This window comes from Chanodichthys erythropterus, chromosome 7, assembly GCF_024489055.1.
Source record: "Chanodichthys erythropterus isolate Z2021 chromosome 7, ASM2448905v1, whole genome shotgun sequence".
NCBI lineage: Eukaryota > Metazoa > Chordata > Actinopteri > Cypriniformes > Xenocyprididae > Chanodichthys > Chanodichthys erythropterus.
In genome coordinates, this window is record NC_090227.1 from 32,875,163 (window position 1) to 32,901,295 (window position 26,133).

Consider the following 26,133-nt stretch of genomic DNA (forward strand, 5'->3'; position numbering starts at 1 on the left):
ATTTTCCAAACTTACCCTGCATTTCATGAAATCTAACTTCAACATGGAGAGGTATCACCAAATATTCAGATGGAGAAAATTTCCCTTTTTCTGAGCATTTTGTGACCTTTTCAAATCCTTGGAACAGTGAATGTGGAGATAAATTGTGGGAGCCCCCTGGATGTTTTGGACATGACAAAAGAGCCCTCAATAACAGGTCATTCATTAACTAAAATGAGCTTTGATAGCAGTTTTGGCTCTGTGGGGTTGCCATCACGGGACAAGACCAAGTGAATTTCCCAACATCATCATTATCAGCCGCTCAGAAAAACATCTCCCCAGGAGTCCCCTAAGCTTCATGCATAAATTATATACATTCTAAGAAGAATGTGAAACTGACCATTCAATCACAATGTGACCTTTAATTTGACATCAACATTTAGAAAATGAGTTTGAAATACCTGTAGTACTCAGAACAGATTGCACATTTACACTGTCTAATATGTATTAAATATTTGAATATTAACGAATCATTTTTAAATGTTTTTATCGTAAACTTTTTACTGCTTCTGATTTATACAATGACGTTTGTTTTTAATTTAACGCCACATCTACATTCATGGCGAGAAAAAAGTGAAAGCTATAAAAAGTAAACAATAAAAAACCTAATATATTTATTTAATAAAAATAAATAGGCAAGTAAAACTTTTATAAGAAAGCTTATCTTTGATGATAAATTCTAAATCTGGTTTCACATTTAAAAAAAAAAAAAAAAGTCCTACATCACAATCCATCAAAATATGCTTCAGCAATAAAGGACTCAAGCAAGAGGGTCATAAAGGAGGATCTTCACCCATTAACAAAAACGTATTGGTTTGGATTGGTCTGGAGTGTAGAGAATGTTGTCCACCAACCACATGATTGATTTTGTAAAGTTTTTCTATTACGCTTCCATCCAGCTTGCCATTTTTTGAGGATATAATAAGCATTTATAATAGGTTTGATGTCTGAAGGTAGATTTGGTCATTTTTCAAGCTCCCAACAGTGCAATGACACTAAATGACACTAGTGCACCACCGTAATTGCACAAAGCGTAATCATTTGAAATGACTAATGAAAGAATGTGGGTGCATCACAGGAGTATTAAAGATTATTTAACTCTTACAACTTGTGATGTAAAAATGTACAAACAGGAAGATGAATAATGTTCCAACCCCGTCAATAAATGATCTCACTAATTTGCTTTAGGTGTTGATACTAAACTCAGAAGGAGGACAGTGGAACAATAAACAGAGCCAAGTAATCAAATAAAAAAACCACACAAACCGATGATGGAGATGTGTACATGCTCTGCAGAAACAAAGCAGGGCTATCAGTGTGCACAGACGGGGAAAGTCTTCCATTAGATCCATAAAAAAGGAATCATTTCAGGTTTATTCTCTTTATCAAAATAGTTTATTTAGAAGCTTTTTTCTGTCACAAAAAGCAAGACGGAATTATTCCTTATTTTCAGGTGTCCCCATCGCAGCCTCTCACACTTTCAACTAAAAATGAGGGACAAATAAAATGCAGGTTTTCACTTGAAAAGCTAGGGGGGGAACAATGCAGAATCTTAAAAAAACAATACTTCACATCACTGTCATTGGTTCTCTAGAATCATACATTTTAAGCAACAGGTATTGTGTCATCTGGCTTTGTAGTTGTACATGGTGAAAAACAGTAATGGCTAAACACATGGCGGCGGATAGACAGATTCATTGGTTAAGGTGGAAAAGGCAGTTCTAGATTCTTTGAGCAGGACCGACGTTGAATGCGCAGATGCGTCCAGGATGGTCCAAACACAGTCCACCGTAACTCGCCCCATCAAATAACAAGAGTGAGGAAAAAGCAACTAGAATATATGAGAGAAGGGATTGTGGCAGGATGAAGAGCAAAAATGTGCACTGAATGTACAGTTTTTTTAATCTTTGAGACACTACAGTAAAGATTCCATCCTGCGAAAACAAGTGAACAGCGCCACTTCTCAACTTTATCACATCGATATAAAATCTAGACAACCTCTCTCTGAGGGCAAAACAAGCAGAAATGTAACTGCGGTCTCTCTTCCCTAGGACATTTATGTGAGACATCCTTGGAGTTCAAAACGGCAAGCATTTCCCCATTTCTGGCAAAACACTGGGCAAAACTTGATGTCCCAGAAGCTGGATGACGCCAGGTTGATTACTTCCCAGGGATTTTTGCCCTTTTGCGGGCTATGGCGTCCTCGACAGCCTTTAGCTGTTTTAGCAGCTCCTCGCGGCGAGAAAGGGTGCTGCTCGGCTTGCCCGAACCAGAACTAGAAGCGGAGCCAGAACCGGATCCAGCCCCGGGCGCAGGAGGTTTACCTGCAGACACTGCAGCAGGGCCTTTCCCAGAAGACTTGGGTGGAGGAGATAGAGGACGCTTCCTAGAGAGGGGAAATAAAAAGAGAATTGACTAAGAATCATGAATATGGGATATTTTTAAATCTTTAGTCTTAGTCACTCAATGATAAAGCTTTTGTTTATAAAATACCTTGATCCACATGCACATAAAAAGGGAACTAAACCTGACCAAACATGGGGATTTTTTTTTATTTTTATAAAAACTAAAATAATAACTCAAAGTCACTGCTCAACGGAAGAAATATGAGACCTAAGCATGTTATCTACACAAACAGACCATATCAAAAGGCAATCGTATTTATCAAACAAATCATATGTATATTTATATGCAAATACTTGTTTTTTGACAAGAACTTTATTGATGGAAATCACCACATATCTGAAGGGATATTCAGAAGAATGTGACTGAAAAAAAAAAAGTGGCAGTGGTTACCTTTCTCCTTGTGGTGGCATGGGCCGAGGACCCTGGCCTTTGGGCCGATCCATTCTGGGAGACAGCGGGGGTCGCCCGGGCATTCTCCTGTCTCGACCTATGAAGAGATCAGAGTGTGATGCTTGAGGAACCGAGAGAGCAGATTGCAATGAGATTTCTGGACATTCTTTGAACAAAGAGCTTAAGAACAATTACATCTGCTCTGATATCAGATTTCTGGAGGGGTTTTCTAATGGACAGTAAATGTGCTGTTTACCTCTGTCAGGTGACATTGCTATCCTCTTGCTGAGAGGCGAAGGGGGTCGCTCTTTATCGGCAGGAAAGTACCTTTTCCTATTGCCCCTGTCAGTTTGCTGCTGGCCAAAGAGGAATAAAGAAGTCGTTCATCCATCATGCACTTCTACATAGCTGCCTGACCGTGAAAGTGCCTTCCACATTTACCTTGTTGAGCAGGGTAAGTTTAATGTCCTTGTGAGAGCCGTATCCTCCTGGAGGACCCATAGGCGGCGGGTGCATGGGGTGACCTCTGTTCCCAGATCTAGGCATGCTGGAGCTGGTTTTAGGGGGGAGACCAGAGGGGTCCACTCGTTTTCGCTCATCTTTGAAAGGCTCGTCTTTCTTTGGTGGTTTTCCTTGAAAGGACACCACACAAAACACCAGTGTTAATTTAGTATTATTTATATACTATTATAGCAGTTATTACTATTTTGAATAATTATTTTTATATTTTAAGTTTTCATTTTATGTTTTTTTTAATGTGCTTTTCTCATTTCTATTAGTTTTTAATATTTCTACTTCATTTTTATTTCAATTTTAGTCGTTTTAGTACTTCAGTAACACTTTACAATAAGGTTTCATTAGTTAATTCATTAGTTAACATGAAATAACCATTTTAACGGCATTTATTATTAACCTTTGTTAATATTAGTTAATAAAAGAGTTGTTCATGTTAGTTCACAGTGCATTAACTAGCGTTAACAAAAACAACTTTTGATTTTAAAAATGTTGAATTTAACATTAAGATTACTAAATGCTGTAAAAATATTGTTCATTGTTAGTTCATGCTAACTAATGTAGCTAACTAATGTAAAACCTATGTTTTCTAATGTAGCTAACAAATAAAACCTCATTGTAAAGTGTTGCAATGATGTTTTAGTTAGCTGTCAAGGCAACATTTTTTAGTTTTTAATCTAATATTTTATTTAAGCTTTAATTCAACTAATGAAAAAAGGGTTTTAATTTACAATAAAATTTTATTTATGGCCTGTTGGAGTAGTACTTTAAAACAACATAACAAATGCTCATCAAATGCGATAGTCACTGAGCCACAGTACCTCTCTCTTTGTTGGGGCCCCTGTCCCGTGGAGGGCCCCTTTCCTTGCGAGCATGGCCTGGAGTGGGTGATCGGGAGCTGGCAGAGGACACAGGGCTGGCCAGGTCAGCGTACATGTCATCTGAGTCAGCGCTCCTGACCGAGCTACTGCTGGAGGAGGCGGAGGAGACAGATGACACACTACTGACCGAAAGAGACCTGCGAAACAGCACAGGAATTCTGTGATACCATAATATTTACATTTGACCTTTTCAATGAAGAGATTTTTTTTGGGGGGGGGGGGGGGGGAACTCAACTGTCTCTGTGCATCACATACCTAGACTTGTGGGATCCGGAACGGGACCGGGAAAGTGAGGCGGAGGAGGAACGGGATTTTGAGCTGGAGCCAGAATAACTGCTGCCACTTATACTGCCGCTCACTGTTCGCCTGCAGGCGAAACAGACAGGAAGCGAGAGACAGAGACACAATGAAATGTTGGAATGAACAGGTTATCACAGGTTACAGAGATGGTTCACTTTGATGAATGATGATTAACTTCTGAATCTGTCAGAAAAGTTACTGAAACTACAAAGTATATGATAATGAAGCTTCAAAATGATTTAAGAGCTCTTATATACTGTACATGACTTATATTATATGTCTGTTACTGGTCAGTGTCCCGGTAGAGTGACATTTGTCATGCTTTTTTATTTTTTTGACATATTTTAGTAATCATCTTAAATTATATATAATTCTAAACACTCAAAATCCATCCCGTGAAAACAAATTGAATTTGGATATTACTTTACCATGGAAACAGTACTTTAAAACCTTTTAGCAGGTTCAATTTTTGTGAGAACAACTTTGTTAGAAATGACTCTGAAATACAAATTATTTTGTAAAATACACATTTTGTATAAAATACATTTTTAGCTCTGCTTTACAGTAAACAAACTTTACACTTTCATTTTTTTGACTTTCACTTCTGCAATAAATTGCTGAGTGTCTTGTTTATAAAAAGCCTCGGTCTGTATTCCAATGCATTCATGAATTACAACCATTCAAGTTCCGATCTATTCTCAAAAAGGGTGGTGGACAGTAAAGGTTAAGGTTCATTCAGACCACAGAGCATTTCCGTAGTCATTACAAATCTGCAGGTGAAAAATCCAACGCAAAGGGAAGAACACACAAAGCATCCGTGTCACATTTTATGTTCTACTGCGTGACACCCGAGAATGTTCCTCTTTGACAATAACTATGGATAGTACAACATAAAATTTTTAAAAATGGAAGCCAGTTCTCATAATTAAAATGGGTATGGCAACAAAGTGGCAACAGACACTACAGACTTCCTTAAAATAAAACACCATTTCAGCTCACAGTAAATCAAAAAGAGTTGGGGGCAACTTGATTTATTTTAAAATATATCCCTATGACAACAAACTCACAAAAATCTTATCATTAGGGAATACTAACAACTATCATGAACAAATCAAATACATTTTAATAAATTATTCTTAGAAATATAGCATTATAACTTTTCAGAGGTATTGATCTATATAAAAATGAGATAGAACATTTAAAAGATATAATATTTTCATCACATTTACGAGCACTACAACTGACATCAGTTTAACAAAGAATAAAAGGCATAGTAACTTTTTGTCCATCTGTGAATTTTCGGTCTACATCATTGTCTTCTGTCTATCAGAATAATTCATAGTGTCATCACGTTCATGATCAGTCCTACCACTGTATCAGTGTCTTTATTTGCACATATATATATAATTTGAAGACATGATGAAATATGTGCTTATTCATGTTGGGAGAATTAGAGTACGAAATCTGTGTATTAAATTGAAAGCAGCATAATATACAGTACCTACTGCTGTATATGCTGTTAAAATAAACCAGAAGAAAAACAGAAAAATCACTCACTGCTTTATCACTAACTTTAGTTGCTTTAACAACACCACATTTCTTACTTGAATGCTGCTGTTAAATGCTCTGGCGAGTAGATAAACCTGGCGGACTGTGTACAGCTCACATAGGGGAGGAGCTAATCTAAAAGGGTAGATGTTACATCTCAAGGGGCTATCCTTACAATAAATTCAAATTGCCGTTTTGGAGAGGGTGTTTATGATTTATGGGGATTATTTAAAAAGCAGTGGGTGGATTTACACCATTATAGGCTGATTATTTACACACACTGTGGAAACACCTCTGTGTTCAAACACCTTATAAAAGTGAATTTTGCATAATAGGTCCCCTTTAAATAGTTAAGGTCATATTTTCCATGTGTTGTAGTTTAACTCCAGCTCTGACTGCATCGTGAGGAAAATGCAAACACCTCTTCTGTTACTGTATTGAGGAAACAAAAACTTATGACATGTTTGTTCGAACGCAAATCTGTACAGGCAGGGGAACGAACAGCGCTGAAGCGATAATTTCTGATATTTGATTTCTCCAACGTAATGCATAATACAGAGCAGCGATTAATCATTCTTATGAACAATGCTAAGAAAAGCTCAGAAACTGATGATGTAGATGCGCAAAAAATTCTGTTATTAATTACTCACACACAAATTAAGATATTTTTGATTAAATCAGAGAGGTTTTTTTATTTCCCATATAAGGCAACGAAATATCCACATTCGCAGGCCAAGAGAAGTAGTATAGACATCATGAAAAATGTCAACTTGACTACAGTGGTTCAACCGTAATGTTATGAAGCGACAATACTTCTTGTGTGCAAAAAAACAAACAAAAAAAAACAACAATTTGAGCTGTCATACACAGTTGACATAGTGAACGCAGTGCAGGCTTCCGTGTTCTATGTCAGAACACAACTCAGTATTGGACGGCTCCTGAATCAGCATCACACGCATGTGTCGCGCTGCTCACGTGAACAGTCTCGGCCAATACAGAGTTCACTGCGTCAACTGCGTATGACAACAGTTCAAATTGTTAAATAAAGTCGTTATTTTTGTTTTGTTTTTGCGCACAAAATGTATTCTCATCGATTCATAACATTAAAAGGTGCCGTAGAACGTCTTTTTAAAAGATGTAATATAAGTCTAAGGTGTCCCCTGAATGTGTCTGAAGTTTCATCTCAAAATACCCCATAGATTTTTTTAATTAATTTTTTTAACTGCCTATTTTGGGGCATCATTAAATATGTGCAGATTCAGGCTGCGCTGCCCCTTTAAATTCTCCTGCTCCCTGCCCCCCGAGCTCTTGACTCTATCATTGCATGAACAAAGTTCAAACAGCTAATATAACCCTCAAAATGGATATTTACAAAGTGTTCGTCATGCAACATGTCTAATCACGTAAGTATGGTATTTATTTGGATGTTTACATTTGATTCTGAATGAGTTTGATAGTACTCCGTGGCTAAAGCTAACATTACACAGTGTTAGAGAGATTTATAAAGAATGAAGTTGTGTTTATGCATTATACAAACTGCAAGTGTTTAAAAAATGAAAATAGCGACGGCTCTTGTCTCCGTGAATACAGTAATAAACGATGGTAACTTTAACCACATTTAATAGTACATTAGCAAAATGCTAACGAAACATTTAGAAAGACAATTTACAAATATCACTAAAAATATCATGATATCATGGATCATGTCAGTTATTATCGCTCCATAATTTTTCGCTATTGTCCTTGCTAGCTTACCTAGTCTGATGATTCAGCTGTGCACATCCAGACGTTAATACTGGCTGCCCTTGTGCCTCGATCATGGGCTGGCATATGCAAATATTGGGGTCATAAATAATAATGATAATAATAATAATAATAATAATACATAACAGTTGGTGTTATCTTGAGATTCGCCTGTCCGTCGGAAGTCTTTTAAACAAATGAGATTTACATAAGGAGGAGGAAACAATGGAGTTTGAGACTCACTGTATGTCATTTCCATGTACTGAACTCTTGTTATTCAACTATGCCAAGATAAATTCAATTTTTAATTCTAGGGCACCTTTAAGGTTGAACCTGTAGTCACGTTGACTATTTTAACAATGTCTTTTACTACCGTTCTGGACCCTGAATGTGGTTTTTTTGTTGCTTTCTATGGGAGATAAAAAAACAACAACCTCAGATTTCATTAAAAATATCTTAATTTGTGTTCTGAAGAAGGGTGAGTACTTAATGACAGAAATGTCATTTTTGGGTGAACTAACCCATTAATAATAAACAATTTGTTTATTATTATGTATTATTATTATTATTATTACAGTGCTATTTGTTGTTTTCACTGATGTGCAACCTGTAAATGTACACAATAATTCAGTGAGGTAGCAAGTAACTTCACAACATAACATTTCCCTAACAGACATGTATGATACTTCATAATAGTGCAAATTGTTTAGGAAGAGGTGTGCTATTTCTTTTGTGAGCAATAATTTTTTCACTATTTTAATGTGGTGGAGAATAAGGCAAAAAAATATATTGTACACATGGTCGATTAAACAACCACTCACAATATCCAAATGCAGAGCAAGAACCTACAAGTTTTGCATGGGCAAGCACCATATATGTATCAATTGTGTCCAAAATGCCAACTGCATCTTATGACATAACGACAGTTTTGATGATTATGACATGTCCACAAAAGCTTCTTTGTGCCGAGGCATTAGAACAAGCGGGACAGGAGATTTTCCTGAACACCCACACAGGGTATTCCACATCCACAGTGAAACTTCACTCTCACTGCTACAGATCACAAACTGTCACATGCTGCTTCCCTATACTGAAAAGCGCCCTTTCTAGATACTCGTGTCTCGCTCGCTCACACACACAAAAACACAAGACATGCCGTGTTCAGGCTAGAACACTGGTCATTGGGTAACGGTTCATATGCAAATACACTCAAAAGACAAATGTCAAAAAAACAAAACAAAACCACAAGCACACTATCAGGCTAGAAACAAAATCTCCAGCTCTTATGATGATGCAATCTTTAAAGAACCTTCAAGAAAAAATTCCACTATATTATTACTAACCGTCATGTAAATTAAAATAAAATAAAAACCAAACAAATAAATTATTAATAAACGTGATAAGGGTCTTGCAGAAAGTTCCAAAATGAAAATAATAATAATAATAATAAATAATAATATGTAAATTATTTTAAACAGGCGTCAAAAACACTTGGTCAAAATGACCACTTAATTTTATGGTCCTTTTTTTGTTATTTTGGAACTTGACAATCCCAGACCTCATCACCTCATGTGTGTCACCTTTTGTGTTTAACAAAAGAAATAAATGAGTAAAAGTTTGGAACAACATGACAATTATATAATAATTACAGAACTTTCATTTTTGGGTGAACGATCCTTGCAACTTTGCAAAGAGCTGTAGAGATGTGTGCTGTACCTGCGAGGTGGGTTGTGCTGTTGACGTTCTTTCTTACGCCCTTCTCTCACGTTGGGGGGTTCTCTAGGTTCTCTGGGTCCAGGTGGTCTTCCTGCTGGACGGGGGTTGGGGGGCTTTCCTGCCTCCGTGATTGGCTTAGGTGGTTTCCCCGGCTGTTCAGGCAACGAGGGGCTGGGCATCATTTTGGGAGGTCCTTTCTCCCTGCGAGGAGGGGGCAGTGCACCAGGCTTCAACGGGTGGCTGAATGAAAATATGTATTTTCACGTGCATGCAATGAGTGAGTGAACAAGAGTACTAGTTCTGACAACTATAGCTAGAAACAGCCAAAACGCTAAGCCTCAGTGTTATCGATTTAACTGGCTGTGTTGATATAGACTAGAAATACACTGCTGTTCAAAAGTTTGGGGATTTTTTAAAAAAAAAAAAGTTTCTGAAAGATGTCTCTTACACTCACCAAGGCTCAATATATTTGATTTGTTAAAAAAACTTATATTGTAATATTGTGAAATATTATTACAATTTAAAATAACTATTTTCTATTTTAATATAATTTAAAATGTAATTTATTTCTGTGATGCAAAGCTGATTTTCAGAAATCATTCTAATATGCTGATTTGGTGCTCAAGAAACAGTTGTGCTGCTTTACATTTTTCTGGGAACCATGACACATTTTTTCAGGATTCTTTGATGAAAAGAAAGTTCAGAAGTACAGCATGTATGTAAAATATAAATCTTTTGTAACACTGTCTTTACGGTCACGTTTGATCAAATTAATGCATCCATGCTGACTCAAAGTATTCATTTCTTACATAAAGAAAAAAAATTTACTAACCCTAAACTTTTGAATGAGTGTATATACCAAATGGGTTTTGAGAGCATGAGTGTGTGCATTTACCCTTTCACTGCAACAGGAGGCTGCTCAGGTTTGTTTTTATTAGTGTTTCTTTGTGCAGAGGGGGTTGGTGAGGGTGAGGAAGAGAAGGACCGCGATCTAGACAATGGCAAAGAAAGTGATTAATAAAAGCAAATATTCACAGTCAAAACCAGCCATTTATAGATACTGAATGTTCTGAAATTCATTATACTAAATTAGCATGGAAAATTATATCTTGCCTAGAGCGGCTTCCGCTGAAAGAGCTGTGCTGAGAGGAGTGACTTGAGTAGGAACTCATTGAAGATGACCGTGAATGAGATCGGGAACGGGAAGAACCAGAACCCGTGAATGAGGAGGACCGGGATGAAGACCTGGAAAATTGGAGAAAGGGATAAATAAAAGCACCTCCCCATAGCTTAAAGGGGTAGGTGAAAATTTATTTACTCACTCTCGTTTTTACAAATCTGTATGACTTATTTTGTTTTGTGGAGCACAAATAATCCATAAAATAAAAGTCAATGGGGTCTAAAACAACTTTGGACCCCAAAGTGTCTTTCATTGTATGGACAAAAAAAAAATAAAATAAATAATCTCTAAATATCTCTCTAAATATCTTCTATGTTCCGAAAGAAAGAAAACCAGAAGGTTTGGAATGACATGAGGGTAAATGTAAATTTTTATTTTTTTATTTTTTGGCAAACTATCCCTTTAGTTAGCAGCTCAATATCTTACCTAGATGAATTAGAGAGAGAAACTGAAGATCCAGAGGGCCTGTGTCGCCTTCGGCCACGCGGAGGGGAGCCCATGAGACCTGGTCTTCTCCTAGGGGATTTAGACCTACGCCAGGGGTCCTTCCATTCATCTGGCCTCTTGGGCAGAGGGACCATCTCCTTCTTAGTTGGTGGCTCCAATGGCCCCCTGAAAACAATAGCAGAAAAGTTGATTTAGATAGAATACTCCTATAGTTTCTTTATCTTGACATACATCTCAATGAGTTTTAACAAACACTTGCAATTATCTTAATGAAAACCAGGCTGAATTTCCACATTCTCTGTCAAAGAATGAAGCTGTCATTGACATGATAAAGTAGGCACAGATTTGTCATCAACTCACTGAAACTCTTCCTTAAGTAAGTATCTGTTCATTTCCTGAAAAACATTATGAAACCCCCCAAAAATATGAATGCCAATTGTTGTTATCAAATAATACCATTATGGAAACAATATTAAGTAATGTTATAATCAGATGGCATATGCAAATTCGCAGTGACTTCACAGTGAGGTGGAGTTGCAACAGTGATAAGACATTTTCATATTGAATTATATATTGTAAAATGACTCTAAACTGTCGTGAAAGTTTATCAAAGTAATTTTACAAGAATGCAGCAGACTATATTCTCTTCACTGACTTTGGAAGCCACCCAAGTACTCATCAGGAAGCTAGAGCTGCCAACACACTTCTCAGAAGTGTCAAATGTCTCTTCATTTGTATTGGTTTATAGAAGTCTTTGTAATCAAAAGTACATGCAAGACTTTCCCATTCATTCCCACAAATTGGACTTAAAAACCGAATTTAGTCAGCTGCTATTCAAAACTGGGTTATACTTTATTTTAAGGTGTCTTTGTTACACTGTAACTATATATTTAAGTACTGAGTAATGTTAAGTAACTGCATGTACTTACTATAGGCTTAGGATTTGGATTGATTTAGGGTTATTTGCATGTAATTATGCATAATTTATAGTTATTACTATTGTAACTACATGTAACATTTGTAACAATGGCACTGTAAAATAAAGTGTCACCCAAAATTGTATCAGCTTTTTGCTGTAGTATCATTGATGTCTTCACACCATCAATTAAATATAGATGAATCCTACTAAATCTACAAAAAGAGCAGTGAATGATTTATTGGTCTGCTGTCACTTTATCGGATCCAATATACTCTTACAGATGCAATTTATTTCCCAAATGTTTATGTTCAGTTAAGACATAACCCACTGCGTTTAAGCGAATACTCAAACCAGGCATTTTGACATATTTCTGTGTGTATTTACGAACCCAAAGCCCAAGTTCACTTTGCTTGTCCATGTTTCCAAAGTGTGCACAGAGAAAGCAGTACTGCACTTAATGCAGTTTTAATAACATCCTGTACGTTTAGCAACAGTAGACTGTAGGGCTGGGTACACTGATTGAGCTATTACATGAGACATGATACGGATTTAGGTAAGCTGTACTGTATCTGTTAACATACCTTCAGATGTTTGTTCATGTTTATTTTGCACTGCAACTGGTATTAAAACGGAGAAGAGGATGTTCACATGCACTCGTGCTGCTGCTTCTCTTAAACTGAGGCGCTAAAGCGATCGGTCACGTCACATTAAAGGTGCTAAAGAGGATCTTTTCGTCGACTGAGAAACCAAAGACTGTTACTGAGTTTTTGAAATGAGCGCATGTGTAAGAACAACCCCCATTCTTCACAACTCATTTCGAGGTAACGCCTCCCAAAACTCGTGCGCGAGTATTGGAACACGAGTGTTTACCGCCGGCATTCGCTGTGTCATGTTAGTGGATTCATTATGTCGGACTCACCGCAGGTAACTCATAATCTGCAGTTGTTACTCCTGTCTCCTGACAAAAACATTGCATGCGGCGCCTGTGGAGTGTGGAAAGTTACTGGAGTGCGCAGCCGTGCTCGTCTCTCACAAGGAACGTAACGGCAGTGATTGACAAGCCAGAGGGCCATCGCGTAAACGATTGGCTGATGTTTTTAAGGCCCTACCTCATGCACAGATGATTTATATTAATATTATTCCTTTCAGTGCACCTAATAAATAGTCTTTTATCAGTTAGTTAAGACAGTTAAGTAATATTGCAAAAATGTATAAAACAAAAAATCCTCTTTAGCACCTTTAAACAGCACCACAACGGTATTTATTTTTTGAATCTCATAAGATGGACATCATTTGAAATCAGACTTTGCTTCATAACAAAAGTAACAAAGCACAAAGATAATTGCGATTTATTGGATGGGAGGTGAGCTACATGTGTTCATTCATCAATTGAAAACAGACTAGACTAATCGATTCTTGGGATTGACATCGGTTCGTAAAAAATGAGAAATCAATTAAAGTTGAGAAATCAATATTTTTTTAACCCAGCCCTAATTGACCATTTTATGACAATCTCTCACTGATCTAGCTGATTTGGACATTAAGTTTTAACTTTCAGGGAGGAACAAAAGTATACGGTAGCATTTTTCTCTGTTGAATTGTCAAATTGTGCTACCTACTGTTTTAAAAGGGAGGTATCAAAATCTGACAAGGTAGGACAAATCGACAGAACTCCAGTTAATGAATGAAGCAATTTTAGCTGCGCTAAGTTTGCAAGTTTTGCGTCATCTGATTGGCCTTTATAGCGATCACTGATCAAACTATATACATGGGTCTCATGTGACGTCACTGTATTCTATCGCCGCCATATTTGTGACCGGTCACAGCTGCGTGCCCTGTTAAAGTCTATGGTGACAGCAGCTACAACTACCAGAGGAAGGCCAACGAAACGCTCTCAGAAGGTTCACAACAAGTTTATAATATATCTTGGATATGTGGTGCTGTTAGCCATTTCAACAGTCGTCAGAACTACAAATTTATTTGATCCCAAAGTAGTTAGATCGGCAGAATTATTGGCTTCATTCAGAAAGGACCACACCACTGGCAGCCAAACAGCAACGCACAACATTAATAACTGCTGGGACTGTCATTTACATAACATTATAACGAGAACACTATTGTAATAAAATGTTGTGAATTCTCTATGTTGTTGTTTCAGTGTGTTGTTGTGGTAAGAGCGCGTCGACTGAGTTAAACATTGATTACATAACTTGTTCAAACTTTACTTGTGCATTCGCGTCATTTTGTACAGATAAAAATTATTAATTTTATTAAGTATAAATATCTGATTATTCTCATAAAGGATGTGTTTCGTTGAGGTAAATAACCCACAGAGCTGATGATCATCTATAGCTTCAGCACGAGTGCTCAAAAAGTAAGACAAAACATTAATATGATTGGGACTGTCTTCTTATGATATTATAATCATATATACTTGTAAAATAATGTTGTGAATTATTTGGGCTTATTTGCTGTGTTTCGGAGTTTCAGTGACGTTACTTCAAGTTCATCTGTGCGTTATTTTGTGCAAATACTAGTTGTAATATTATTTTTATTTTGTATTAATATCTGGATGATTTTATATAGGATGTGTTCCGTTGAGTTAATTAACTTTCAGTTTATGGGTTTTTTATTCTCTTCAGCGTGCGCAGCTCAAACAGCAATGATTAAGTCATTAAAATGTTTAACGTTACTACACAGTAATATTAAAACTTTAATATTTCTTTTAGAAAATGAATGCATTATTTTTAATAACTAGCTCTTATATTGTTCTGGTATTATTTTCATCAACACATAGTTTGATTAATAATAAGGATAATGAACAATAACAGATTTTTTTTTTCTGAAATCATCTCATTTTGATAACAGTATTATTTGAGCTGTACGCGCTGAATGAACACCCGTAAACTGAAGCGCTTTGCTAGAAGGTTAATTAACTCAACGGGACACATCCTATATAGGGTATATTTTCAAATAAATTGAATAAATTTGTAGTTCTGATGACTGTTGAAACGGCTAACAGCACCACATATCCCAGATATATTGTAAACTTGTTGTGAACCTTCTGAGAGCGTTTCGTTGGCCTTCCTCTGGTAGTTGTAGCCTCTGTCACCATAGACTTAAACAGGGCGCGCAGCTGTGACCGGTCACAAATATGGCGGCGGGCATAGCGGAAGTGACATCTTTGAAACCCATGTATAAAGCTATTATTGATCAATAAGAGCACGATTCATTTCTATGGATAATACTGAAGCAAGTGTAACATGCCTGTGTTTTGCTTGGCTACCATTCAAACACCATACCAGAAAATGGAGACAACATCAATGAAATAGAGATACTACCTCATATTTCCTACACACTTCCTGCTCAGCACACCAAGTAAACATTTTTTTTCTGCCAACTTTATATCTAGTTTACAATCTCAAGTGTCTTTACTTCCTGCAGAAGAGCCCAAGATTTCCCCTGTGCCTCAGTTGAAAGAAATGAGAACCATTAACAATATTTCTAAATTATGCCTTTATATTTTTGCCTCTCCAATAATCCCATGTGGATGTTCAATTTTGAGCTGTGCTAAATCAGACTCAGTCAGAAAAGTTCACTGAGTTTGTCCATAAAATGCAGCAAGTAGACCTTAGCGGTCATATCGCCTGACCAGCTGGCCCTCCAGTAATCCCATATACAAGTTTCATTTCTCTGAATATTCCTGTTTTATTTTCACGAGAGCATTTCAGGCAAAAGTTAAAGAATGGGAATTTTTGAAAAAGTTGCTCATTAATTCTCTGGTTAATTATAGATCATTACATTACAGCATTAGTTAAACTAAGGGCATTCCACATCATGTGCACTAAAAGTATGTCTTAAAATGACTAACAAGATCTAGCCTAGGACCTGGAATGTTCTTCTGGGTGACGTCAAATTAAACAAACCTGAAGCAGACCAAGTATTGCAGTGTACCTAAAAATAGAACAGACATCCTGAGCTATTTTTAGATGTGGAATCTGAGCTCACCTTTAATTTCCTGTTTGTACGGAAAAAAGGAAGAACATCGTTCCGTGAAGAAATACTTCATTGCAGAGCAGTAACATGGCAATTCCCCAATTCAAAAAGTCCAATTAAATAACAAAATAATATATTAATATATATATTAAATTTAATAGTTCAAAGTCATAATTTTTTTGAATATCTTGTTTCACTTTGTAATAAGTCTGAAGTAAAATGGACAGTGAATGCCATTCATGAAGACTTCCAATTGACAATAAGGAAAAATGTGCATTTATAATTTTGAACAATAGTCTCATTTTAAACTATTATTAATTTATTACTACTACACAAGCATAAACAATACATTTTGTCAATGCATTATGAGGAGAACAATGACATCTCCAAAATATTATCTGGAATGTTTCCAAACGTGAGCACATATATAAGGATTTCCACAATATTTCGTCACCGCTCCATGAGGGCATGTGTCAAATGGCCCCAGGTGTGTTTATCTAATCAAAATCAGCATGCTGTCAACAGGGTGATACCTGAATTCTAACCTTGTTCTTGAGAGGGAATTGTTCTTGACGTCATAGGCCTGGCAAAATGCATGCATAAAGTTAAAAAAGCAGCTAAGGTAGTTTTGCACATTATTGCAGAAAAATAAGTCATTTCTGTAGGCTTGTCAATCAGTTAAAATATTTAAATCATGATTAATCCAAGATGATTTTCACAGATGCACATTCACTTCCTTTGTATAAAAAAAAAAAAAAAAAAAAAAAAAAAATATATATATTTTGATGTATTGTTTGTAGAAAAAAATGAAACCCCCATGAAATTGATCCCTGCAGAGAACAGTGTAGAATGTGTTAAATGTTTAGGACTGAAGTCATTGCATTGTTTTCCTTATCACAGGAACCAACTTGCTCTAAAAACAAGGTGTAACACAATCTTCAGCAGATGATGAAACATTCAGTCACGCCTCTTTGAGCAAGTTATAAAAGGTGTGTTGTTCTAAAATCAGACTCAGAGGAAGAACACCTTAAGGAAAAACACGCTGTAACAATGCAGCTCAGCAGATCACACATGGCTTATGTAAATAAATAACCTACAATTCCAACTACAATATACACTACCAATCAAAAGTCGGGTTGGTAAGATTTTGTAGTGTAAAGTCTTTACTGTCCCTTTTTTTAATCAATTTAAAGCAACCCTCTCAGAATAAAACTATTAATTTCTCTCAACAAAAAATTAACTTAGTGACACCAAACTTTTGAATGCTAGTAGCTTGTGGCTTATTCTGGACATTATGTGCATGCTTAGACAAAAAGGAGGTAGAATACATTCTTATTAATTTTACATTCTGATTAATTCTGCCTCATTATTGGCACAGAAAAATGGTTCCTAATAAGGTGGGGAACATACATTAAGAAGGTGAAAAGGATATTTTTGGAATATGAACAATCTTCAGCAGATAATGAAAGTTTTAGTCACGCCTCTTTGAGCAAGTTATAAAGGTGTGCTGTACTAAAATCACTCACAGGAAGAACGCCTTAAGGAAAAACAGGCTGTATCAATGCAGCTCGGTAATTCCAACTACAATATACACTACCAATTTAATTTATTGAAAAAACAGTAAAAAAGGAAATATTGTGAAATAATATTACAATTTAAAATAGTCACTTTAAGGGGGAATTTTCAGTAGTCATTACTGCAGTCTCACATGATACTCCAGATAACATTCTAATGATGATTTAGTGTTAAAAAAACAAAAGAAAAACACCTTTCATTATTAAAGTTGTAAACTGTTGTGCTGATTAAAATTATGAAAACCAAGATATATATTTTTTGTGAATTCTTTGATGAATAGAAAGTTCTGAAACTTAAGTTCAAAGAACAGCATTTATTTATTTATTTATTTATTTTTGTAGGCTTGTCAATCAGTTAAAATATTTAATCATGATTAATCCAAGATGTTTTTCACAGATAACAAACACGTTCACTTCCTTTGTATATAAAAAAAGAAAAAGAAAAAAAGAAAAAGAAAAAAATTGGTATTGCATTCTTCTGATCAGGAAGATCAACTGCACCTAAAACATACTTCCCCACCCCATGCACTTGTGCTATTCTGGAAAAATATTTTGATGTATTGCCTCATGCCTGGAGACAAAATTAGACCCTCGTGAAATTGATCCCTGCAGTAAACAGTGGTGAATGTGTTAAATGAAGTCACTGCATTGTTTTCCTTATCACCGGAACCAATTTGCTCTAAAAACAAGCATCAAACATCATCTTCAGCAGATGATTGATGAACTTTCAGTCACGCCTCTTTGAGCAAGTTATAAAGGTGTGCTGTGCTAAAATAAGACTCACAGGAAGAAAGCCTTCATGAAAAACAGGCTGTAACTAGGGCAGAACCAGAATATTCAATTATTTGAATATTCGTTCGGTGGGTTGGTATTTGATTTTCAATTTTGATATACAATAAAATACTCTTTTTCACAATTATCTTATAGCCATTTTTAATAGGATGGACAGTTAAAGGAACCTAACCTTTTTATACTTGAATATATTTGCTTCTTCTTAGCCTACTAATATGTTCCCTGCAACTGGAGTATTCTCTGTCTGAAGCGCACAACTGCATGAGCTTGTATTTTGGGTTAAGCTGCGTTGCTTTGACATTGTGGAAAATAGAATAATAGAAACAAAATGTATTAGCCTTTTTACCCATCATTATCAATCTAAATGAATCTACTGCAAAATATAGGAGCTTATTAAAACTCAAACATCAGATTTTACTGGGACGACGTGGTCTTTATTACAGTTCATTCATTTATTTTTAGTTCATTTAAATAGCCTAAGTTACCCGTTACTGTGTCAGTAATTGCTGTGCTGCTAATTTCTGATTTGGGAGTGATTTGTTTGTCAGAAAAATGTTAGGCTACCTTATTAAAAGTATTTCTGTTAACTGACCTGTGTGCTTTATATCACTAGTGCAGTGTCCGTTCTCAGAGCATATAAGCCCTGCCTGTGTAAGGCGCGCCACTCTTAGCTAGTTTATTTCGCTGTTCTGTAGTTTATTAAAAGTTTATTCATTCTGAACGTTTCACGTGTCCATATTGCACCAAATGCGACACTGCGCTCCCTTGGGTCCGCAGCAACACACCCACTATGTGTGAAGTCGACTGGATAAACGGTTCTCAACATAATCAAAATGCAAACAAAAAGACAGACAGAGATTCCTGCTGTAATGCGTTGTGTACGCAGCAAATAGGGATAGCTCACTTAGCCTGAGTTAATTAATACCAGACAGACTTCACGGAGGTGATTGACATTTCACAAGTTGTGGTTTATTCCCTATGAAACTCATGTAACTGTCCGTCGCAAATGTTATGCCGTCCACATCGTTACTTAAAATAACTTTAAATGAGCAAAAGAAAAACAAATAACCTGAATACATGTGGTCCTCGAGTTGCACATACAATGCAGACAGTTCAACCGGGAGTGCGCAGTTCTAAAAAGGGACCACACCACATTTCTACTCGTTACTCTGCCTTTATTCAGGGTTCATGCAGGTTTCAGTTAGTCAAATTTAAGACCTTTTTAAGACATTTTAAGACCATGAAGATATGACCTACATGATGCATTACCAAAAAGTCATTGAAAAAGCATTAATTTAATTTACAGATGAAGCAATCACATTAGTAACCTTCCACACCCAACAACGTGCCAAATGCCCAAAACCTTAGGCCCAAAATGAAAATAGGCTAAAACAAACTTGCCCTCAAATAGAATAGATTTCATCTCATATTTATTTACATTACAAAACAGCATATTAATAGCCTAATAAAGATTGAACAGGCTATTCCAACCCATGTAACAACCAATGTAGTGCACACACACACACAAGACAGTCCATGTTAGATACATAGATACTCTAATTATCCATATCTATCTATCTATCTATCTATCTATCTATCTATCTATCTATCTATCTATCTATCTATCTATCTATCTATCTATCTATCTATCTATCTATCTATCTATCTATCTATCTATCTATCTATCTATCTATCTATCTATCTATCTATCTATCTAGGGTTATCTGATGTGTGTGTCCCACACTGTCCCATGAACTGTGAGCCCAGGTACCTTGACTCAACAATTCCATTTTTCCAGAAACGAACGTGGACATGATTCTGAACGTGGACGTCAAGCTGCTTGGTCCTGGTGGTCTGATTTTGGCTTTCATTGAACATTACGACATAGGGCCTGGTAAGAGTATGAATCAATTCCCCCATTATAAACTCCCCCAGTCCATATCTCGCCACATAAGTGATCTTGTTGGGACCGCAGGAGAACGTCTTCACGATTACTGAATCAGGGAACATCACTTGGAAGAGATCGCTAATCTCACTGTTGCTATTAAATGAGTGGTGTTTAGTCACCGTGTGTAGTATCCAAAGAATTTCAGCTTTCGATGTGTCAGTCGATCCAAAAGTACCCCGAAGGTTGTTTGACGGAGCTGCGATGATATTGCGCTGGAGATTGGAGGGACCAGGCATTGAAGAGGACGACGGCAGTGGTGAGGCTAAATGGCCGAATACGCTGAAGGGATTTTGCGGCTAGCTTGTTTTTCTCCGCTCTGGCGTGTGACTCCAGTGCCTTCACACTCAGAGTCCCTAATTGATTTTTTTTTTTTGGCAAAGTTTGCAGTGAGCCTCGTACCTGGAGCTGGGTACTGCTTGTAACCAACAGCAGAAATCGTTGTTATCTAGCCATGTCTCGTTGAAAATTCACTTTCCCATTTTCCACACGTAGCTGAACTTTAACAAACTCTGTGGAGATGCAGACGTATTTCACGGGCAGGTGTTGCATTTATCACAGTATTTGTAGTTTTCTCACTGCGTACGTACCAACACCTATATCCCCCAGAAAGAACTATGACTCGCTACCCTTTTGCTACTTTGTAATAACTTTCAGCAGATAGTGTTTCTGGAAATGGGTGAAAAAAAAAATTAGACCTGACTAAATTAAATTTAAGACCTCGGATGAAAATCTGGCCGTTTTTAAGACATTTTAAGGCCTTAAATTTAAACTTCAGAATTTTAGACTTTTTTTAAGACTTTTTAAGACCCCGCGGGAACCCTGTTATTAGAAAAGAATATGTTCAGCCCCCTCCCGCCGAAGCTTTGAATATGCGGTGTTGATTACTACTGAAGCTACAAAAAAAAAAAAAAAAAAAAAAAAAAAAAAGGTATTCAGACCAGCCCTAGCTGTAACAATGCAGCTCGGCAGATCACACAGACTTGTGAATAAATAACCTACTATTCCAACTACAATATACACTAACAATTTAACTGATTGAAAAGCAGTAAAAACAGAAATATTGTAAAATATATTACACTTTAATATAGTCACTTTAAAGGGGAATTTTCAGCAGTCATTACTGCAGTCTCACATGATCCTCCAGATATCATTCTAATATGTTGATTTGGTGGTCAAAAAACTTTGATTATTAAACTTTTATTATTAAATTTGTAAACAGTTGTGCTGCTTAATATTTTTATGAAAACCAAGATATATTTTTTCAGAATTCTTTAATGAATAGAAAGTTCTGAAACCTCAAAGTTCAAAGAACAGCTTTTTTTAAATTATATATATATATAGATAGAGATATATATAGAGATATATAGAGATATACATATATAGAGATATACAGCTATGGAAAAAATTAAGAGACCACTTAACATGGATTTCTGAACTTGGAGAGGTCTCTTAATTTTTTCCATAGCTGTATATAGATATATAAGTCTTTAATGTCTGTCACTTTGACCAATTTAATGCAACCCTCACAGAACAAAAGTATTTTTAAATTAAAAACTTAGGTGACACCAAAATTTTGAATGCTAGTAGAGAAACCAATTTTTGGGTACTTGCAGTAGCCTGTGGCTTTATCTGGACATTATGTCCATGCATGGACAAAAAGGAATTTTAATTTTACATTGATTAATTCTGCCTCATTTATGGCACAGATAAATGGTTCCTCATGAGGCGGGGAACATACATTAAGAAGGTGAACAGGATATTTTGGCTTATGAAAAAAGTAAACAACAAAAGTTCCATCCACGTGTACAAAATTAGACAGTGAACTAACTGCATCGACAAGTTCTACATACAAACTCTGACATTACTCATGTTTACAAAGAACAAATCTGAATGAAAATAACATTTCATCACTTCAGCCTTGATATCGATTTATCACCATTGTGACGTAAAATGATGAAACCTACAATAGCAACATGAAAAATGACGCACAAGAAGCACAATTCCAGTATTGCAAGAGCTGTCTGGCAAAAACAGGCAAACAATATAACCCGTTTTGTTGCATACTTAACCATTCTGTGCTATAAATAGGACAACAAAAAAAAGGTTTTGTTTTGATTTTTCACCTCCATTTATTTTATTCTTGACTTGGCAGTTCCAGTTCCTTTCACATTTCTCTTTTTTTCTCCACCGGTGAAAAATGTTTAAGTACACAAGAAAACGTGACAGTGAAAGACAGCGTAGAGTACATCTACGTGTAAAGTGGTGAAAACCACAGAGTAACTGCTAAGTCAACGATCACACTCAGGACACACCATTCAACAGTTCAATTATTATTTCAAAATGCCCTGACATTATGATGAAGTCTGGAATATCACATACAGCCAAATGATACAAATTACGGAGAAGCAGAACAAAAGATCTATACATAACAATGAAGGGGGCGACACAGAGGAATATACCAGACAGAAACACAATGGAAAAGAGAACCAGGATCAATTCCTCTTCTGGCCTCTCCACATCTTTGGACAATCCTGATTCCATAAAAATACATTTCCATTTGAAAACACAAAACAAAACAGCAACATATATTTTGATTATGACTTTAAAAGTCAATTGGGCATACTCCCTTATGAGAACATTTTTGTGATTTTAACATTTAAACGATGGTTTTGGTGCACTCTGACAAGAAAATAAATTAATAATAATAAAAAAATGTGTGACCCGCTCTGGCGAAATGAGTCGGAAGTCACAACGTTCTATTTTAAGATATGGGCCGATAATGTGGAAAATGAAAAAAAATTAGATTTTTTTTAAGCTAATTTCAAAGAACAGACTTTCAAAAATAATCTCCCAAAGTTTCGTAGTCCAGATAATTGAGTAAAGGTATTTAAATGGCTATTAAATTTGACATGGAACTCCTCTCGTCACTTATGAGCATTTCCCGGTATCCCCTGAAACGTCTCTGCTCTCCAAATATGGTGTTACACGTTGTATAGAACCAATCAAAAAGCTTAGAAATGTAAACACACTGACATAAACGCCGATTTTTATCAATGGGAAGCCCCGTTTCGACTGACGCGATCGGTCCAGCCATCCTCCTGTCAGACTAGCGCGCGCTCTGTGTAAACAAGCTAGCTGATCTCCTCAATGTCTAGTTGTGATTCAGTTAGCAGTGATTGAGATGTCGTGTTAGCCAAAATACGTGCCTTTTGCTGTAAAGGGTGTAAACTCAACGATGGAGAGCCGTGTTTTCTGTCATTTGATGAAGATTTCGTTTACGAGATACGTCTGTCTGTGGCCTCTCTCACTTTCTCTCTCTTGCTCTCTCAAGCAAAAATGTAGCACCTCTGTTCAATCTTTCTGATTTTAGTAAATCCTTGTAAAAGTGCCCTTTATAGAATATTAATTCAAATAAATACTTTAAAATAATTTGAGCTTCAGCCTGGTTTAATAGCATTTATATATATAAAAATGTCTTTGGTCAAATTAAGCTGTAAAATAAATAGTTTATCCCTTTAAATGCAATGGATTTTGAAAGATATCAACAAAAAACACAGGCAAAAAAAACAACAACTTTAAAAGCGATTTTCTCAGGTTTTCATTTGCAAAAAGAGGCCAGATGACCATAATTCAAATGGGTATATCTTTAAAACCATTCAAGGTATGACTAGGATATCATTTTAAAGCTTATTGTCTCATCTTTCCATTGATATCAAAATCTCAATTTTGAAATTTGGGTCACTGTGACTCATTTTGCTGGATCAGGTCAACTATATGGACTGGGCATTGACACAAATTTCACAATTGGATTCGATTTCAATTCAGGAGCTTGCAATTTGATTTTGATTATTTGGGGTCAACATACTGGATTCATGCATTCGGTCTTAAAGTGACAGAAGCCTAATATACCTGAGCCTAATATATAACAAGAGAAATTTTGCCTGAATAACATATTTGACTGAAACACATATTTGATTGTTCAATTTCAATAATATTTCTTCTATTAGACACCAACCTGAAAATGTTTTGTATTGTATATTTGTATCTTTTTGCTTTATTGTATTTGTCCTATTGTTATTCTTATTTAACAAAAAATAAATATCATGATCTATATCATTATTGTGAAAAAAAGTTCATACAGTGATATTTTGATCATAATCACCCATCATCAGTTAGTCAAATGCGGTATTGAGGTACAGTATCAGTTATGAAATGGCATTGCATTTCCATTATTGCCATTTTAAATGTCAATTTCCTTAAACAAATCAGTCTGTACCTTAAACCTCAAAAGATTGAGTAGCGATGACCCAATATTATGAAGTCACACACACAGGCACAAAAACAAAAAAAAACCCTTGGCTTGACTCATTCAGGTAATGCCTGAAATGGTGATCATGCACACCTTTCAACGTCACAGGGAGTTGCTTTTTGTGAGCAAACATAGGCAATATCTAAGAACACACTCCTGTCTTCACCACGCCTGGGAAATGGCTCACACGGTGAACATCCAGGTTTAATGATTTCCTTCCTTCATTCGCCAAGCCAAAAAATTCCATTGTTTCATGATCACGTGCTTGCTACTATAATCAATGTTTACGTCAGCTCCTTTTAAGACGTAACAACAGATACCAAATAGATCAAACTTTCACCTGTTTTGCAGGTAGTACCAAGCTATGTAGTAATTCCAAATTCATGCAACATTTGCTAGTTGCAGAGGCTTCATTTACACACTGCATTGGCAAGTTTCATGAGGATATTAAATGAAAAAATCCTACCTTGAATCATATAGAGCAAATGTTGCACAATTACACACATAAAAAAAAAAAAAAAACTGCAAATCAGTGCCACTGAAGATAAACTGCAAAAACAATGCTTTTTCAAACAGGTTTTCTGTACACTTCCCCTGGAGTTTTTTCCTGGGTCAAAAATGGCCTTTGGTCATGGTGGACAAACACAGTCCTCCACACACACACTAGGGCTGGGCCGATAGACGATGTCATCGTCCAGCATCGTGATTCCCCACCTCCCCCAGCCCCCGCAACCCATCCAGAAAAAAAAAAAAAAAAAAAAAAAGCCACATCTTAATCACGGCATGATTACAAGCACACAGGATCATTTGTGGTAATGACATTTCAGTGCTATATCATTTTGGAATCGGATCGTGCGATGCCTATTAAAGATTCCCACCCCAAATATTATAGTAATGTACCAAATGACAGGGTTCCCTGTATAGTTTACAGCAGTGGTTACCAACCTTTTTTACACTAAGGACCCCCTCCTCTCCGAATCAATACTGCACCCCCCCTCCCTTTTTTAATTCACAAAAACATTTGTATTGTAGTGTTATAACTTTTTAGTCTGATTTGACCGTTAGCATCTCACTCAAAAATGACCAAAGAGTTTCAATATTTTTCCTATTTAAAACTTCTGTAGTTACATTGTGTACTAAGGCCAACGGAAAATTAAAAGTTGCAATTTTCTAGGCCAATATGGCTAGGAACTATACTCTCATTCCAGCGTAATAATCAAGGAACTTTGCTGTCGTACCATGGGTGCAGCAGGCACAATGATATTACGCAGCGCCTGTGACCCCGATTGCATGGGGAGCTGTCTTGCAACCATGGAGACATTTGTGAGAGGCGCTGCATAATATCATTGCATTTGCTGCACCCATGGTACGGCAGCAAAGTTCCTTGATTATTACGCAGGAATGAGAGTATAGTCCCTAGAAAATCACAACT

At 36.3% G+C, this 26,133-nt stretch overlaps 1 protein-coding gene across 5 annotated transcripts in view; it reads right to left on the reverse strand.

Moving 5' to 3' along the window:
- Window positions 1–1,395: 1,395 nt before the first annotated feature.
- Window positions 1,396–26,133, reverse strand: part of zc3h18 (zinc finger CCCH-type containing 18) — a 41,702-nt gene continuing 16,964 nt past the window's right edge. For 3 of the 5 annotated variants that reach the window (XM_067390269.1, XM_067390270.1, XM_067390271.1), the window contains exons 10-19: window positions 11,143–11,328; window positions 10,650–10,781; window positions 10,432–10,527; window positions 9,537–9,776; window positions 4,485–4,595; window positions 4,170–4,366; window positions 3,277–3,467; window positions 3,092–3,191; window positions 2,836–2,932; window positions 1,396–2,425 (exon numbers count right to left, since the gene is read on the reverse strand). In XM_067390269.1, the coding sequence (XP_067246370.1) occupies window positions 2,200–2,425; window positions 2,836–2,932; window positions 3,092–3,191; window positions 3,277–3,467; window positions 4,170–4,366; window positions 4,485–4,595; window positions 9,537–9,776; window positions 10,432–10,527; window positions 10,650–10,781; window positions 11,143–11,328 (1,576 nt within the window). In that variant the 3' untranslated portion in view covers window positions 1,396–2,199. The remainder of the gene's footprint in view (window positions 2,426–2,835; window positions 2,933–3,091; window positions 3,192–3,276; window positions 3,468–4,169; window positions 4,367–4,484; window positions 4,596–9,536; window positions 9,777–10,431; window positions 10,528–10,649; window positions 10,782–11,142; window positions 11,329–26,133) is intronic. The other 2 variants (XM_067390274.1, XM_067390272.1) reach the window with 2 other exon arrangements.